The 19,370-nt window shown below is 39.8% G+C and overlaps 1 protein-coding gene across 1 annotated transcript in view; it reads left to right on the forward strand.

Moving 5' to 3' along the window:
* Positions 1-4,390: 4,390 nt before the first annotated feature.
* Positions 4,391-19,370, forward strand: part of LOC136872681 (protein KRTCAP2 homolog) — a 139,568-nt gene continuing 124,588 nt past the window's right edge. The window contains exon 1 of the mRNA XM_068227258.1: positions 4,391-4,529. Coding sequence (XP_068083359.1) covers positions 4,526-4,529 — 4 coding nt within the window. The 5' untranslated portion in view covers positions 4,391-4,525. The remainder of the gene's footprint in view (positions 4,530-19,370) is intronic.

The following is a 19,370-nucleotide window of genomic DNA, read 5'->3' on the forward strand; positions in this document are numbered from 1 at the left end:
AGTACAAACAATTCGACGTCTCCACGTGAGACTCCTCGTAAACGGAAATTCACTGAAATAATTCAAAGACCAATTCGATCAGACCCCCTGCCGGGCTTTGATAGAGCGGGCTATCATGCGATCTTACGCAACCCTACTTTGGACAATGCTCCACGGGCATCTATTTCACAGTCTCAACCACCAAAGGTGCAAGTGGAACAGTCAAATAGCACGGCTCCCCCTTCAGAAGGTCCTCAGACTTCATCTGATCGACCTATACTCCCGCGATTAACAAAGAACGTTCAAGCAGACATACTGCAAGACTTCAAGCGATTAGCAGACGTTCTGGGTGAACAGCCTCAATGGGCCCATTTGTTAAAAATCCTCTTTAACAAGGTTAGTCAGTTTTTAGTAGAGGAGGATGCGCATACTGCAATGGAACTGTAGAAGTATTACTCCAAAAAAGCATGAATTAATACTTCTCGTCCAAGAATATCATCCCCATATTATTATATTACAAGAGTCATGGTTAAAACCTGACTCCACCCTTTCCGTCCAGGGTTATAATGTTGAACGACTCGATGGTTGTGGCTATGGTGGTGTACTCACTTTAATTGCGTCGCAAATACCATATACTAATGTCTTGCTACCTTACACGATTCCTAACACATACTCCTTAGCTGTGAGAGTACAACATTTCCTTATCGTGAACCTCTACTGCCCGCCCTCCATACAAGGCAATGCCTTTCATTGGCATCACTATTTTTCACAGTTTTCAGCCCAAGACAGTGTGATAATAGGCGGTGATCTCAATGGACATCATACTGACTGGGGATGTGTCGATATCACAACAAAAGGACGTCATACTCTTAATGCAGTCTTAAATAACCATTTGTTTATTTTAAATGATGGCTCTCCTACGCGGCTATCTCCACCCGGACGCCCTAACAGTGCCGTAGATCTATCAATTTGTTCCGAAAATATCGTCCATAAATCAATGTGGTGTACGCACAAAGACACTCATCTAAGTGATCACTTTCCTATAATTATTGACATAATAACACAGCTTCATCCGCAGAATATAGTTTTAAACCTTCTGCGTAGAACACGGAATCTGCACGATTTTGATTTTGGCCTCTTTCATGATTATATTTTAAATCGCATTAAATTTGCCTCACAAACAGCTTCTGCCTATACCTTCCTATATCAACACATTCAACACTACCTAGACATATATCACCCTTTTCATTATTGCAAATGTAACAATACTACTAGACGAATTAATGTTCACTGGTGGAATAAGCAATGCGCTGCTATGGTGAAACGAAGACGCAGCCTGCTCAGAATTTTAAATCAAAATTTCACACCTGCTAATTATTTGCAATATAAAAAGTACACTGCCCATCTGAGAAAAGTATTCAACGAAAGACGAAGAGAATCTTGGAAATGTTTTATTAACTCCCTCCATAGAAACACCTGTTTGAAGGATATTTGGGCTGCTATAAAAAAACTAGCTCATACGGGATGCAATAAAATCGACCAGCCACAGTTCGAAAGCATCTCCCAATTTTACGACACATTAACTCCGGACTTCGTTGTTCAAGAATTTCAGCAGTATACTACAACGCCACTTTCCGATACATTTCTCACACTCTCCCAACCTATATCTTATCCAGAATTTTCTAACATACTCCAAAAGAAACCCACTTCTGCTCCTGGACCGGACTATATTACCTATAAAATGCTCTCCCACCTTCCTTATCATGCACATGCAATAATCGTAGCGTATTACAATAAAATACTAAACTCGGATGCTCCTCCTTCTGCATGGAATACATTTACGCTTGTACCCATACCGAAACCCAAACTCTCGACTACCAATCTCATCGAATATAGAGGAATCGTTTTAGGATCATGTTTAAGGAAAGTCTTCCTCAGTATTCTTTTGGAAAGGCTTTTATGGTGTCTAGCTTATTACAATTTGCTACCAGTCTATCAATATGCCTTTATAAAAGGGAGAAGCACTGCGGATCCCATTAATATATTGTTAACGGATTTGCTGCTAGCAAAACAACGCAAACATGGAACAATTGCTGCTTTCCTTGATATCAAAGCTGCCTATGACAACGTGCCCATACACATGTTACTGTCGAAGCTTCATAACTTACACCTCCCTGCTAATTTTATTAAAATACTCCAACATCTTTTATATTTTCGGCGAATGGAAATTACATGCCAAACCTCTATGTCTAATGTACGATACGCGTCTAATGGGTTGCCTCAGGGCGACATTTTAAGTGGCCTATTATTTGCTCTATATTTAAAGGATTTAGAAGGTGTCGTGCTTCGCGATGCAAGAATATTACTTTATGCGGATGATATAGCCATTTATTCTTCTCATGAAAGTTTGGAGGTCTGTAGAACTCATATCACTCGAGCATTAACTGCTGCTAAAGCATGGTTAAACGAGCATGGTTTGGAACTTTCCTCTACTAAAAATGTGGCCATGATTTTTACGCATAAACGCAAGTATAATACAGACTCTTTCAGAATTGCGGATATTACAATTCCGATCGTCCGGGTGCACAAGTATCTTGGTATCTTTTTAGATAATAAACTGTCCTGGAAACCCCATTTTGAATATCTTTCAAAAAAACCCAAAAATTTACTAATATATTAAAATTAACGATTCGACGAAATTGGGGTGCTGATCCCGTAACGGCTTTATTACTTTATCGACATACAATACGCTCGCATTTAGATTATGGATCCTTTTATTTTGATGTCGCATCCTCCACTCTTATTCACAAGTTCAACGTAATTCAACATCGCGCCCTCCGATTATGTATAGGCGCTTTACCCTCTACCCCAACTAATGCGTTACTTGTTGAAACATGTGACATGCCTCTCCACTATCGCCGTTTGTATTTGGCTTCTAAATTTTTATTGCCCCGAATGGCGCTAGCTAGCCATCCTATTCTACCCAAGCTACAATTAATGGAGAAATATCGTCAACGTTCTCAACAGCAATCACGAACTCCAGCTTTGCTAGATGCATTCAACTTGACGCGACAATATCATCCTGGCATTCAACAAAATGCTTCGCTTCCATACAATACAATGCCATACAATATTATGCACTTCAAACCAAATATTGTAGTGTCTCAGCACATTTTCTTTAATAACAGCACAATGCAACTTTCTGAAATGCCTCAACTAACACTTAAAATGGCAATAAACGATCTAAATCCTACTCTCACAATATATACAGACGGATCCAAACAACATGTAGGCACGGGAGCCGCATATTACATTCCGCAGTTACACGTCCGCGAGCAATACACACTTCCAAACTATGCCTCAATTTTTACTGCTGAGGCTTTCGCTATACGACAAGCTTTGATATACATAAAAAATAATCATATCTCCAAAGCGATCATTTTTACCGACTCCTTAAGTGTACTTCAAAGTTTAATGCCACACAAGTCCTATACAAATTGGTATATCTGCAATATTCGACGCCTATTATTTGAACTCGATGAAACTGGTGCTGATATAACTCTAACATGGATAAAAGGTCATTCGAACAACGCAGGTAATGATCAGGCTGATAAAATGGCCAAACAAGCTGCATACGGAACCGGAATCAATGCTTCCATAGCTCTTCCCTACACAGATTTCACACCGATTATTAAACTTGCTGTTCAACAAAAATGGCAGCACAATTGGACACAATCAGCGAAACTCAAAGGGAAATATTACTATCAGCTGCAACCAAGTATTGCTAGTCGCCCATGGTTTTCAATAACCAAATATTCACGCAGGCATATTACAACACTTATCAGATTACGCTTTAATCACGCTTTGACTCCGGCTTATAAATTCACATTAAAGCTAGTGGATTCACCCATGTGCCCATGTAATAATAGTATAGCCGACATTAATCACATATTCTTTCAATGTTCCCATTACGCCCTACATAGAAAACGTTTTTTCCACACTTTACGCTCGCAAAACGTACTATACCAGTACCCACAACAGTCACTCGACTCGTTCAACATCCTGCACCTTCACTTGTTCTTGCTATTCAAGAATTTTTGGATAATTGTAACATTAAACTCTAACTTCTTTTGACTAGAGAGTATTATGAAGTTAACTCGCATCCTCCTCTACATAACTGTACCTCACTCTCTTTGCTGTAAACTATGAAGACGTCACGTTCTCGACCTGTAACCCTAGTGTTTCTTGCGTGTTTTTACAAGTGTTGATCAACTCTATCAGTCATAAGCAAATCGAAGTATACATTTCTATTGAAGATTTGTGATAAAATAAGAGTTGCGACTGGGTAATGGCTTTTTTAGCAGCGCCCAAGAAAATCCCAAGAAGAAGAAGAAGAAGAAGAAGAAGGAATCTCTTACATGATCCTTGTAGGAATCCACGTGTGACGTGTTCACAACACACGAAACATTGCTTTGACTTACGTTTCGTGGATATTGTGTCATTTTAGATCGTGTTCAGACGTGTATAATAGTAACTTTGTGGTGAAATGGGTAAGTTGGTGGCAAAACATTGATGGTTTTCTCACCACATCATATCTTTTCCCTTCTAATATTAGGATTACGTCACTAGAACCGTGCCGGTATAGGACTATAACCTCCAAATACACACACTTCCAATTTTTACGCTGTGTCCTGTTATGGACACGATGTACCGTTACCACTACAGTAGTTCTTACAAAAATTATTACATTAAATATTCAGTCAGAGTAATTACCAGTGAGCAACTTATAACGTGTTCGTGAAAATAAAATTAAAAAAAGTAATCAGGCCTAGATTTTATCCCATGACTAGCTGATGTACCCGTGCTTCGCTACGGAATTCTACATTGTATACAGAATTCTAGGTTAGGTAGTGTACACCTTGTGAGCAAGATTGTATTATATTGCATAGCTCTTAACGTTACCCTAGAAACGCGACGGGGAAGTCACCAAAAGTCTTTTCTCATTTGAAGACTGGGTTAGGGAATTTTCATTGTAATGGTAGGCCCACTTGCCTACCATTCAGTCACAATCAGGTTGGGGATTTTTCATTATAATGCCAGACTTGGAGGGAAATTTTTCTCCAAGCCAGAAGAGAAAACCCCTCTTCACTGCGAATTTGGAATAAAATGAATGTAGAATTTAATAAAAGTGAGAGAAAGATGCTTTGCTTAAGAGATGGCTCTTTTCATGTTTGAATTTTGAATTATTTAGTGAATTGTAGTGCTATAATTTGAAATAGGCCTGAAGTGCAATTTTAGACCAGGTCATACTACTATTACTAAGTGGGCCTCTGTCAAATGTGCACACTGCTCATTCAAAACACCGCATCAGAGTACGGATCGAATAGCTGGAATACTATGATTAACCAGTGTGTTAAGTACCAGTAGTATCAGACAATGTATGAACCAGAGGAATAGCACGCTAAGGAAAAAAGTTCCCTAACTCCCCAGCTATTTTCCGCCAATTTTCAGTCAGGCTGTTCTACTCGGTACACAACAGTAATCCCATCAATCGGAGTTGAGGCCACCATAAGAGGCAAAGAACATCACAACAAACAATGGTCAATGTAATGCTATTGTTCAATGTTATGAGCTTTCAGTATTGCAGGCCTTCACATTTAGTTTTCTTCCGACTCTGATATACTCCTCTTATCATAGTCGGTATGTGGTAGAACTGAATAAAACATAAATGATCGGAAATTGTAATTTTTTTTTTCTATTTGTTTTATGTCGTACTGATACAGATAGGTCTTTGGCGACGATGGGATAGGAAAGGCCTAGAAAGTGGAAGGAAGTGGCCGTGGCCTTAATTAAGGTACAGCCCCGGCATTTGCCTGGTGTGAAAATGGGAAACCACAGAAAACCATCTTCAGGGCTGCCAACAGTGGGGCTCGAACCCACTATCTCCCGATTACTGGACACTGGCCGCACTTAAGCGACTGCAGCTATCGAGCTCGGTGAAATTGTATTCTCTATAACTTTTGTTATGTAGTACTTTCCTATAGGATCAATAGCAGAGGTAGGGTATTTAAAAATTGAATTTTAGGTGTTACCCCTAAACTACAATTTCATCCAGGGTCAGTAAAATTGTTTATCGCTTAGACTATAGTTTCTTCTTCCTCGACTCTATATACCGATTTTCAATAAATTCTGTGCACCCATTTTCTCGTGGCTCGGAGTTGATGTGGACTTAGCAACAAAAATTGAAATTCATTAATTTCTCGGTTATCGTAGCCGGTACGGCAAATTCTATGTAACTTTAGTTATGTAATACTAGCTGATGTACCTGTGCTTTGCTACGGAATTCTACTTTGCATACGGAATTCTAGTATACACGTTGTGAGCAAGATTGTATTAAATTGCATAGCTCTTAATGTTGCCCTAGAAACGCGACGGGGAAGTTTTTTTTTTTTTTTTTGCTATTTGCTTTATGTCGCACCGACACAGATAGGTCTTATGGTGACGATGGGATAGGAAAGGTCTAGGAATGGGAAGGAAGCGGCCATGGCCTTAATTAAGTTACAGCCCCAGCATTTGCCTGGTGTGAAAATGGGAAACCACGGAAAACCATCTTCAGGGCTGCCCACAGTGGGGTTCGAACCCACTATCTCCCGATTACTAGATACTTGCCGCACTTAAGCGACTGCAGCTATCGAGCTCGGTAAGACGGGGAAGTCACCAAACATCTTTTCTCATATGAAGACTGAGTTAGGGAATTTTCACTGTAATGGTTGACCCACTTGCATACCACCAGTCACAATCAGTTTGGGGAGTTTTCCTTATAATGGTAGACACTCACTCTCCACCTGCCTTTTTACATCCTCAGAAATACTGTCTTAGTGGTTTTCCCAACTGAAAGGAACATACATTACAATGACGTCAGTAGGAATGCCGCGATTAAAAGAAATGCTTTCATATGAAATAATCGATCAAATGAAACACCACACATTTTATCACTTTTAACGAACAGGATTACACTGCCGATCTAACAGTCCAAAGTTCCAGAATGACCAAGCCGCAGACATCCGTGATCCGTGAACACTCTTCGTCTTTTTTTCGGTGGGGAGAGGGTCGAATAGTGGCGACTCCCAGGGCAAAAACTATGCTCTTTTACTAATCTGTTTACTAGGAGTACCCGATGAGTCGGAAAATATCAATTCTCTACAATGGCTGCGGAAAAATCTATCTGACTTACAGGCAAATTTTTCCTCAAACCAGAGGAGAAACCCCCTCTTCACTGAAGATTTGGAATAAAATGAATGTAGAATTTAATAAAAGTGAAGAGGCAGAAGCTTTTCTTAAGAAACGGCTCTCTTCAGGGTTCAATTTTGAGTTATTTAGTGAATTGCGGTGCTATAAGTTGGAATAAGCCTAAATTGTTATTCTAGACCAGGTCATACTACTACTACTATTACTACTACTCCAACTACTACTACTAAGTCAGCCTCTACCTTAAGTATGCACACTGCTCATTCAAAACAGCATGTCAGAGTAGGGATCGAACAGCTGGAATACTATGATGAACCAGTGTGTTACGTACCAGCAGTATCAGAAAATATACGAACCAAAGGAATGGCATCCTAAAGAAGAAAGTGTTCTAACTCTCCGGCTATTTCCCGCTAATATTCAGTCAGGCTATTATGCGCGGTACACAGCAGTAATCCCATCTATCAGAGTTGAGAGGCAGCATAAGAGACAAATAACATCACAACAAACAATGGTCAATGTAATGTTATGCGCTTTCGACATTGTAGGCCTTCACATTTTGTTTTCTTCCGACTCTGAAATACCACTCATCATAGTCGGTACGGTAAAACTGAATAATACTTAAATGATCGGAAATTGTATTCTTTGTAACTTTTGTTATCTAGTACTTTTCGATAGGACCCAAAACACAGGTCTTTAAAAATTAAATTTCATGTGCATTCCCCTAAACTACAATTTCATCCAGGGTGAATAAAATTGTTTAGACTGTAGATTATTATTCCCCGACTGTATACACTGATTTTCATTAAATTCTAGTAACCCATTTTCTTGTGGCTCGGCATCGATCTGGACTTAGCAACAAAAATACAAATTCATGAATATGTGTGTTATTATAGCCGGTACGGTAAAAATGTAGAAGACATAAATGGGCGGAAATTTAAATCTATATAACTTTGGTTATGTAGTATTTATCGATACGACCACTAATAATATCAATATTCGAGAATTAAATTTTAGGCCTTCCCCTAAACTACCATTTCATTCAGTGTGATTAACATTATTTATAGCCTAGATTGTAGTGGCTCATTTTACGACTTTGTATAACAGTTTTCAATGAGATAGGACCACTAATGACGTAAATATTTAAGAATTAGATTTTAGGCCTTCCCCTAAACTACCATTTCACTCAGCGAGAATAAAATTATTTACAGTCTAGATTGTAGCAACTTATTCACAGACTTTTTTTATTAAGATAGAACTACTAATAACATAAATATTTGAAAATTAAATTTTAGGCTTTCCCCTAAACTTCCATTTCTATCGGCGTGAATAAAATTATTTATGGCTTAGATTATAGCGACTTATTCCCCGACTTTGCATACTGATTTTCATTAAACTCTTTTTAGCCGTTTTCTAGTGATGCGTGTACAGATAGACAGACGACAGACAGACAGAAATTACGGATAAGAAAAAAGTGCATTTTCTTGTTACTCTGAACATGATCGATACAGAAATACCATTCTTTTCAAATTCTGAGCAATGTACAAACAAAACTCTTATTTTATATATATAGATGTTGGTATGCATTGTCTTTTTCTGTTCAATTTCTACGTATTTGAAAGTAAAGCAATTGTTAAGCTGAGTATTTGGAGTAACGTCTTTTGTGGACTGATAATTCTTGTTTGTGTATATACATGGTGTATATAAAATGATGCCAAATATTGTGGGGACATGTTACCAACAAGAAAATATTTATAAACTTTCATGTTAACGTAGTCCTGAAAATGTTTTTTTGCTGAGCTGCCATGAATTTTATTCTTGCATCGACCATTTCCCAGTATGAGCAGTCAATTCAAATTAAATTGATTTCATGACTGGTTTTACATGTGACAGTGTCTTGAGTTTCATCAGTCTTATCTGGGGCTAGAGAAGCCCCCATACAACATGTCGGGATTAACATCATCAGAGGTTCAGTCTTAATGTTTGGGCTGGAATCTTTAATGATCATTTTACTTGTTCCTATTTCTCACATCAACATCCGAGAGAAGCCAGATATTGGCAGTTTCTCCTAAATAAATTGCACCATTTAAAAGGATAATTTACCTCTGGACGTTTCCTGCCCAATGTGGTACGTGTAGGGTGGCGCCCTATTCACTTTAGTCTGATTTTGTCATTATTTGAATCACTAGTTTACACAAAGATTAATTAGTCAAAGATCTATTGAATTTTTATCTCTGTATATATTTGGAAGTCCATAATTTATATAACTCTTGGCTAGTAAATCTGCTGACCTTCCGCCATGCTATGCCCCCCTGCCCTGTCATATGAGTGACAGAATCATCAAAATGAAGTTATATATTGGCCAAGCATTCTATACTTTTTTCCAAGTAAATGCACCACAGGCATGAAAAAGATCATTTCCTTTTAGATAAGACAACATCATAATTATGGGAGGTCTGGCAGGCAAGGCTGCAAAGACACCATAGGCCCCTATGGCTATGGTGGCAGAAATCAGGAGGGAGAAAACGTGATAAACTTCTGTGCACAGAATAATCTGAGCATACAAACCTCTTGGTTTCAGAAGAGAGACAGCCATAAAATCTCACGCTACAGTTGGGATGGGAAGCAGAGGACAGTAATAGACTACCGTATATAATAACTAGAGCTAGGAATTTTAGGTGCAAAACTTGGGTCAAAAACGTTCAGTAATTTAGTTTTAAAAGGTGCAAATTTAAAATGAAACATTCATTACAAACTGTACCAAAACCAATAACATTATATATTAGAACAAAATTTCACATATTAAAAAGGCTGCCTAAAAACGGTCCCAAAACACAATATTATTTAAGTTGCTTGTCCAAAATCTTCTTTTTTTATTGGTGAAGCTGTACCTGCGCTGTTAGGCAGTACAATATGGCTGATAAGACAGGCATGGGGGAGTCTTTAAAAATTAGTTAAATTAATTAAAATTAATTATGACCAGTGGAAAATGGTAAATAAAAATGTAAAGAGACTTTGGGGTGGGTTTAAAGTAATTGTTGAGGAATGTAAAAGAAAACGACACTGCAGACATTGAACATTGTTGGGAAATCTGTGAATTGCTTCTGTTCCGATATAAAGACAATTAGAAAGGCAGTATTACATATGAGAAAATAATAGATCTCTATGTAGTATTGTAAGATGTTAATTTTTGAACATTACAGTTTGTGATTATTTGTAAACATAACTTAATTGTAGGAAATAGATTATAGGTGTAGTACTTATTTACTCCTCGGCGCTAGAGCCCTTGTAGGGCCTTGGCCTCTCTGTAATTTTGAAAATCTCCTATCGATTACTATAGGGTCTATTTAATTAAAGGTCACACCATCTGGTGAACACCAAGTGGCTTTCCGTACATTCTTCCTCTGAAACCATGTACTCTTCACCACCATCAAGTTTCCCATGGCAAAATCAATTAGCCTCTGTCTATTATCATTTGACTTATGCAAACTTTCCTTCCCGGCTGTCTCCCTTTAGGCTTCTTCTTTACCCACTTGAGCGTTGAAATCTCCAAGTATGATTTTTACATCTTATCTGGTGATGCATTCTATTTCTTGTTCCAATTGTCCATAGAACATATCTTTCTCTTCATCCTGAGCATCTTCTGTAGGTGCATACACACACACAAAGATGCTATAGAAAAAATGGGCCTTCATCCTTAGAGTGCATATTCTATCGTTTACAGGTTTAAAATTCAAAACTGCTGACTTATATCTGTCATCCACTAGGAAGCCTGTGCAACCTATTGTACATCTGGTTCCACCACTCTGCAGCACTGTATATTTACCACTTCTAGAAACACAATTTCCTTTCCATCTGACTTCCTGAATTGCTGCTATTTCAATATTATATGTCTCCATTTCTTGTTTCAGACTGTTTAGGGCTCCTGGTTTATTCAGGGTTCATACATTGCAGGTTGATATATAGGCTACATATCATATTTCCATTTGCATCTTCCATTTCCTCGCGTGGGTTGTTTACCATTATCATCAGTATGGCTGTTCATGTCTGAGTTTCGTAACGAGTTGTTTGCCCCATGATCAACCCCTAACCTGGAGGACCAGGGTATCCCTCTTATTAGTCTAGCCCATCACCTTTGACCTGTCCGGCTTGGATGGCCTTACCAGGAGCTTATGCTTCCGCTGGTATAGCTCTCAGGATCACTTAGGCACGCAAGCTCCCACATCGCGACAAGATGAAGATACCAGCGTGGGAGATTATAGGTGTAGTACATCATCTGTAATTGGGTATAGCCTGCTGGTGGTTAATAAATCTATCTATACCAGCCGAGTTGGCCGTGCGATTAGGGGCGCGCAACTGTGAGCCTGCATCCGGGAGATAGTGTATTCGAATCCCACTGTCGGCAGCCCTGAAGATGTTTTTCCATGGTTTCCCATTTTCACACCAGGCAAATGCTGCGTCTGTACCTTAAGGCTATCTCCACTTCCTTCCCACTCCTAGCCCTTTCCCATCCCATCGTCGCCATAAGACCTGTCTGTGTCGGTGTGACGTAGGGCCACTAGCAAAAAAAAAAAACCCTCTCTATAAAGGTATGTACCTTTAGTGGTGTTAAGGAATGGTAATGACCCGCTACATTATAACTAGAGACGAGAATTATAGGCACTAAAAACAGTTAAAATAGGCAGGCATATAGGCTCTTAAATTAGCCAAAATAGGCATTTAAATAGACACTAACGTGTAAAATAGGCAACAAAATAGGCATGAAAAAATTATAATTTAATAACACGCTCAAAATGAATTTACAAGCAATGTTTCAATGTTTTCTGGTAACAAACTTGTTATCCTCTCATGCATAATATTTTTGTACTGAGAGAAAGATCTCTCAACATCACAGGAAGTGACTGGACAAAACTCAATGAAGTCACTTCATCTGGTTTTATTTCGCTGACAGCGGCTGCCTTCCCAGAGGTTCGGACGAAACTTTCCCTGACTTCTTCCACAATCCTAAACGACTCCACCAGGGGCATTCCACGCTTCTTCAACTTGGTGATTGTTCCCAGCAGCCTGTTGAAATGTGAAGATGCTCCGCGTTATGCAGGGGCATATTAGCTCCCAACATTGCAGTGCATAGGTGTGAAGAAAATGGTTGTTGGTCGGTGCCCGAAGTGGACTGGTAGAAAGGTTGCGTTGGTACAGATTTCTGTACTTGTATCAGATGCATCGCAGTATTTCTAAGTTGATCTATGTGGTATTTTTCTCACATTTGATCTGAAAAAAAATAAAATTGACATAAATTACATTGCCCCTATACCTTAAATTTATACAGTTGGGCTAATTGGCACTAATGCTTGGTATATATCATGCATTTGTTTCATAAAATAAAGACTATTAGAGATGATGTTTCTAGAAGTACAGAACTTTAAAGTAGGAATTAGTAATTTACATGGAAATATGTCCTCGAGGATTTTCAGTTATAATTTGGCAGTATCGTGTCGAGTTCACCGGGTGAAAAATATAATTAAAAATACGGGGAAACGATACCAGAGTAACGTAAAGGAGAGATCCGTCCTTTATGCTTGCCAAGGATCCACCAAGCTTGCTCTAGCATTATTCTTACTTATATAGAGGAATGAAAGCAAAACTTAGACACTACAGCACAGTGGTAAAGCCAGAGAGAGGGTCTCTACGCTTCAGAGAGCCTGACGATGAATAAAGAGGTGAGCTTCAAGATCTCGAAAAAAAGGAGAGGATAATTTTAAGGAAAATTTTAGGACCACAGAAAAATGCTGATGAGGAGTTGAGGAATAGAAAAAATGGTGATCTCTACAAATACACCGAAAAAATCACTGTCGCCATGCGAAAGGGAAAGCTAAAATTCTATTGGCATCTAGGAAGAATGGATGAGAAACGGCTAAGAAAATATCCAAGTACATCACTTGACTAAAAACTAAGGCGAAGTGGGTAGAAGAGGTAAAAAAAAAAGAAGCAATAGAAAGTGGACTTAGAATGGATATGATTTACAACAGAAAATAATTTAGAACGAGTGTACAGCTTCAAAACATTCCAGGAGAAACCACCAAAATGTAGACCCAAATTTGTCATATTTGAGAAAGAAAGGAAGATTAGAAGTGAAAGGATGAAGAGGTTCTGGGAGAAGAAGAAGAAGCAGCCTTAGGTTCAATGCGGTCCATAGGCGGCCAAACTCAGGAACAAGAAGAAGTAGAATGAAAACGAAGGCACTATAAATCTCAGATTTGTGAACATTTTATTTGTTTCTTTTCGCCAGCTTTGGTCAGCCAGGTCACCTGTCATGAAGACTATTTTCTGTTGCCTGCAATAGATCCTGCATCATATATGCCCATAAGGCTTTTCACCCTCGTTGAAAATTAAAAACCGCGTAATTTGAAATTGTCGTGACATGCGCCCATAACCTTACTTTGTCACAATTTAGTAAGACTCGATGCTTGTTAACCTGGGAGCTTACGCCCCCTCAGACTCTCTTTGCTCCCGCCCCCCCCAAGCACAACCGGACCTCACCAATCCAGACCAACGGTCTTTTCGCTGGCCTGGTCTTATAAAGATAGCCTTGGCAACCTTGTAAAACATGCTGTAGCATCGTCCTGGCTGGGCTACGTTGGATCTGCAACTTGTGTTTCGCGAATGCTTGGCAGAAGTGTAATAGAATTCACGATTTTTTTTCTTTTCGGAAGTTTCTTTACGCCGCACCATCACAGATAGGTCTTATGGCAACGATGGGACAGGAAAGGGATAGGAGTGGTTAGGAAGCGGCTGTGGCCTTACTTAAGGTACAGCCCCAGCATTTGCCTGGTGTTAGCGATGGGTCGAACCAGTTCATTCCTATGAACTACTTCACTCATTCACACTCTTTACTGTGAACCGTTCAAATGAAGTAGTTCGTTCATGAAGTAGTTCATGAAGTAATCAAGCCTGATGAAGCTGATGAGTATGTCGTTCAGCAGCGACTTCGTTCACAGTATCTCACTCGCTCAATAAAGCTTCATAATACTTAATAACATTACCAACAGATGGCAAAGCTATGGAATTATGGACCAAATAGCTTGCTTGCTTACAGCATCTAGATGATGGTTGATAGGGACAGGGAAAAGATAAAGATATAACGAAAGAAGGAAATACATTTAATCTAGGGTCATCTTATTCACATGATGCACTCAACAGTGTCTTTATCTGCCATGTGATACCTGTTTTAGCTGTACTCTGGCAGAAGACACCAGGGTTACGAACGTTATTCATCATAACATAGGTAATATTCTTTCCTCTTAAAATTCAGTCCGAAATAGAATGAATATGACTACCTACCACTGCCATAAATATCTATTTATCTACCTTGATGAATCTTTCATATAGTTATCCTTCTGTGGGCGGGGGCGGTAGAATAACCCCAAAGGTATCCCCCTGCCTGTCGTAAGAGGTGACTAGAAGGGGCCCCAGGGGCTCTGAACTTTGTAGCGTGGGTTAGCGACTATGGGACCCTTAGCTGAGCCCTGGCATTGCTTCCACTTACTTCTGCCAGGCTCCTCACTTTCATCTACCCTATCCGACCTCCCTTGGTCAACTCGTGTTCTTTTCCGATCCCGACGTTATTAAAGCACTCGAGGTCTAGGGAGTCCTTCATTTTCACGCCCTTCGTAGCCTTTTGTCTTCCTTTGGCCGATACCTTCATTTTTCGAAGTGTCGGATCACTTCAGTTTTTTCTCTCTGATTAGTTTTAATAGAGGATGGTTGCCTAGTTGTACTTCCTCTTAAAACAATAATCACCACCACCACCACCTTTCATATAGTGTGATGTCACTAACAAGTAGCTCTCATTTTTAATTGAAGTCCACTCATCCATTGTCAATACAACCTCTTCTGCAGACGACATTGCAATCATAACACAAGCCTGCGAAGTGTTTAAAGTTTTCAAAGATTGTACTGAGAAAATGACCAGTGATAGACTGCTCACTGCGTCAAAAGTTATACTCCTCATTCGGTCATTGAAAATATGGTGTTGCAGATTTGCCAATAACTCTGAAATTCGTGGTGATGTGAAACAGATGGCCGAGAAGCTAGTGGAAGAGCTAAATCGTCGTACTTAAAGCACTCTAGGAGAGACTATTCCAGCTTCAGGTCTTTAAAAATGATATAAAGTCCGTTCATTTTGATTTATTATTTAATTAGTGTCCGGCTCCATGGCTAAATGGTTAGCGTGCTGGCCTTTGGCCACAGGAGTCCCGGGTTCGATTCCTGGCAGGGTCGGGAATTTTAACCTTAATTGGTTAATTTCCCTGGCACGGGGACTGGGTGTATGTGTCGTCTTCATCATCATTTCATCCTCATTACGACGCTCAGGTCACCTACGGGTGTCAAATCAAAAGACCTGCATCTGGCGAGCCGAACTTGTCCTCGGACACTCCCGGCACTAAAAGCCATACGCCATTTAATTTAATTAGTCTATTCCCCAAGTGCAGTTTGTTTAATTAATTAAGTGTTGCGTATGAGATGAACACTCCTGCAAGGAAGATACTCTTTCGGCTGTGGATTCAGCGCACTTTTTACTTCCAGATTCACAAGGCAAGCATTTTATTTTGCATGTCTGCTGTGCTCATTCTGACGGATTGTCAGTGTCTTCGTATATATCTTTAATGGTGTAATAACACAGTTGACAGGTAGGATGGGACTGGGAGTAAAGGACGAAATGAATGACGTAGCTAGTCAGAGGACGGAAGAGAGAGAGTGAGCGAGCGACAGACAGATCGAATGAGTTGTGAATGATATGAAGTTTGAGAACTGTGAGTGATATGAAGTGTGCGAACTGTGAAGTGTTAGAACTACCAGTTCATTGAAATTGAGTGCTTACTTCACACTTCATAAGAGTGAAGCGTTCATTTTGAACGACTCATTCACGAGCTACCCATCACTACCTGGTGTGAAAATGGAAAACCACGGAAAACCCTTTTCAGGGCTGCCGACAGTGGGGTTTGAACCCACTATCTCTAGAATACTGGATACTGGCTGCACTCAAGCGACTGCAGGTATCGAGCTCGGTTCGCAGTCTTTTAAAGGGAGTTTAAAAAATTGCATTTCAGTTGTAAATCTCTATTTTCACAGGAAATGAATCACAGTTCAAAATACCGATTTAATTCTCATCCATTCTGTGACAAGAGACCACTGACGTTCCAACTCCATGTTCAGTGCAGCTATCGGGCTCGGTTTTCAGTTTTTTAAAGTGAATTTTAAAAATTGCATTTCAGTTGTAAATCTATATTTTCACAGGAAATGAATCACAGTTCAAAATACCGATTTAATTCTCATCCATTCTGTGACAAGAGACCACCGGCGTTCTACCTCCTCGTTCAGTAATTTAACGATTATTTACATTTTATCAATATAGAAGACTAATACAGACTAATACAGCATTGCAACAAAACAACTTGCCACAATACATAAATTAATAGGCCTACATATGCTACAATGAAATGCAATCATAATTCTCAATCACAAAAAAAGATAACAGGAACAAACGAACTTACCTCGTTACTGCAAGCTTCACAGACTACCCTTCCATCCGTAGTGAAATTGGGATCCCCTGTGATCCACTGCTTCAGCCAGTAGGACTTCAACGATTTTTCTTTGGGCATTGCCGCAAACACACTTATTTTCCTTATTCCACTTCACAATAAATCACAACACTTTCTGAACAAAAAGCGTACGCGTACGACAGTTTGCATCGAAAGGGAGGTACAGGGCATTTGGGTTGTGCAACACAGTTCGATGTTGACTGGTTCTCGCCTATGCCTTAGTAGGTTGGAGGGGTTGAATGCTTCGAAGTCACATTGTTCCTTGTTTCTCCTGATGGAAATTTCCCTAGAACTATTTCTGGTGACTTCTTGAGAATTCCCATTTTTGTTCGTGGGGTAAACGGATATTGAAAAAAGAGAAGATAATTCTGTCGAGCACAGTAGCTACAATATAATGCACTGGAAGAAAATCGGCTTTTTTAAAATACAGTCAGAAGGCATCAAATAGGCATTTATATTATACTCCAAATAGGCACAAACCCCTCAAATAGGCATTTATAGGCACAATAAAACCAACGAAATATAGCTAAAAAGACCCTAAAACGGATTTGTTTCAAAAGCCTACGTTTCTGACACAGGAATAAGATAGGCAAATAGGTAAATTTCCATCTCTAATTATAACAGACTAAGAAGCATGTGCAGGTTGGAAAGAAATAGTTAGAAATGGTAGTGGAAGTAAGGTGAAATTGAAGGAATTTACTAGGAAATTGAATCTAGTGAAGAAGTCAGCTAAGGATAAAATGATGGTAAGCATAATTGGCGGTCATACAAATTTGAAAAATGGAAGGGTAAGTGTAGGTACTTTGAGGTAGAAATGGGTTCAAAGAAGGGCATTTCAGGAAACATTGACGAACAAGGGGAGTGTATATATGAGGATTTACAGAAGGTAGAAGTATTCAGTCGCAGTATGTAAAGATTGGTGGTTACAAGGAGGATGACGGGGTGGAGGAGGTGACTAGTACTAATGAAGTATTGAAATTTGGGGGATATATTAAAGGCAATTGGCTGGGATATAATACCTTATCTGAAGAACTTATTTGATTACTGTTTGCATGAATGGAGAGTTGCTATAGTCATCGTCGGCTGATACCCGTATCTGAATATTCATATTTCTCCTACGATTCTTCCACTCCTCTATTTCAGGGATGCAGATGCCTTCAATGACTAAGGAGACCAATCCTGGCATGAAACGACCACATTGGTTGCACCTTATAGAGGGTGAAGGTCGTGGTTGAGTCTTGCGTTGTACTGAAAGTCCAGCGATGGTGGCCTCTATATTGTTCTTTCTAGAACTGTTGTGTTTATAATGTAGTCATTCCATTTGATGTTCACGGCGATATAGAGTCCAGGTTTCACATGTTCGGGTTTCACATCCATAGAGCATGGTGAGATGACAACTGCTTGATACATAATCAATTCTGTGTATATTCTTAGATATTTATTCAGGAAGACCCGATGTGTAAGATGTTTGAAAGCTATGTGGGTAGCACGTATTCTGTTCTCAACGTCCTTCTCTGTTAAGCAGTTACTAGAGAGAATACTTCCTAGATAGAGGAAATGATCTACTTGTTTTCAAGACATGCTGGAGATAGAAATACTGAAATCTGGAAAAACACTTCCAGGAGCTGGCTATGCGAGTATCTTAGTTTTAGGAATATTGATGGTGAGGCCAAATCGTTCATATGCCCTAGTGAAATAGTTAACTGATATCTGCAGCTCGTTAGGTGTATGAGCTGGAGAAGCGTCACCTGCATATTGCATTTCAGTTAAATGGGTGAGACTAGTAAGTCTTATTGATCGGAGTTTGGCCTGATTGATTAGCCCTCCATCAAGCCTATTCTTATGTTCCACACCTGTGTTGTTTTAAGATGTCTCATAGACCCCCTCTAGGGACACCATGACCTTGACGTCGGTGTGGGGGCTTGAGTGCTTGTTGATCTCGAGGGCTGTGCCAGCTCAGGGTTACCCATGCTGGATTGGCCTCGGTGTAGGGCCAGACTAACAAGGTGTCCCCCGAGTTGCCTGAGAGGTGTCTGTGCTCTTTAGATTTCATAACTATTTCTACCCTTCTATACTCGCATTCTTAAATTTCTTTCCTCTTCCTGTCCAGCCAACCTCTCTGCCTCGGGTAGAATAGGATAGTATGGAGGTTTTACCCTCCCCCAATTGCAAGTTTCGGGTCGTGGCGAGGTGATGCATGGCTACTGGGAGAGTAGTTCTTAGCGGCCCAACCCAATCACAAGTTTCAGGTCGTGGCGAGGTGATGAATGGCTACTGGAAGAGTAGTTGCTAGCGACCCCCCTCCAGATACCAGGTGCCCTCTGGAGTATATAGCCTTGCCTTCGGTATGTCAGGGCTCTGCCAAAGGTCGAACTTTTATATCCTGGGTATTCGTGGGACATGTATGGTTTTTGAGTTTGATTTTGGTTTTAATTCGTCGAAGGCTGCAGGCCTTAAAACTGCGTCTTTAAATTGTACCGCAAAGAAACGTAAACGCTTCAACAGAGCCGATGATTTGTTCAATAGGGAAACGTCTTGAGGAAAATC

This window comes from Anabrus simplex, chromosome 4 (assembly GCF_040414725.1).
Source record: "Anabrus simplex isolate iqAnaSimp1 chromosome 4, ASM4041472v1, whole genome shotgun sequence".
NCBI lineage: Eukaryota > Metazoa > Arthropoda > Insecta > Orthoptera > Tettigoniidae > Anabrus > Anabrus simplex.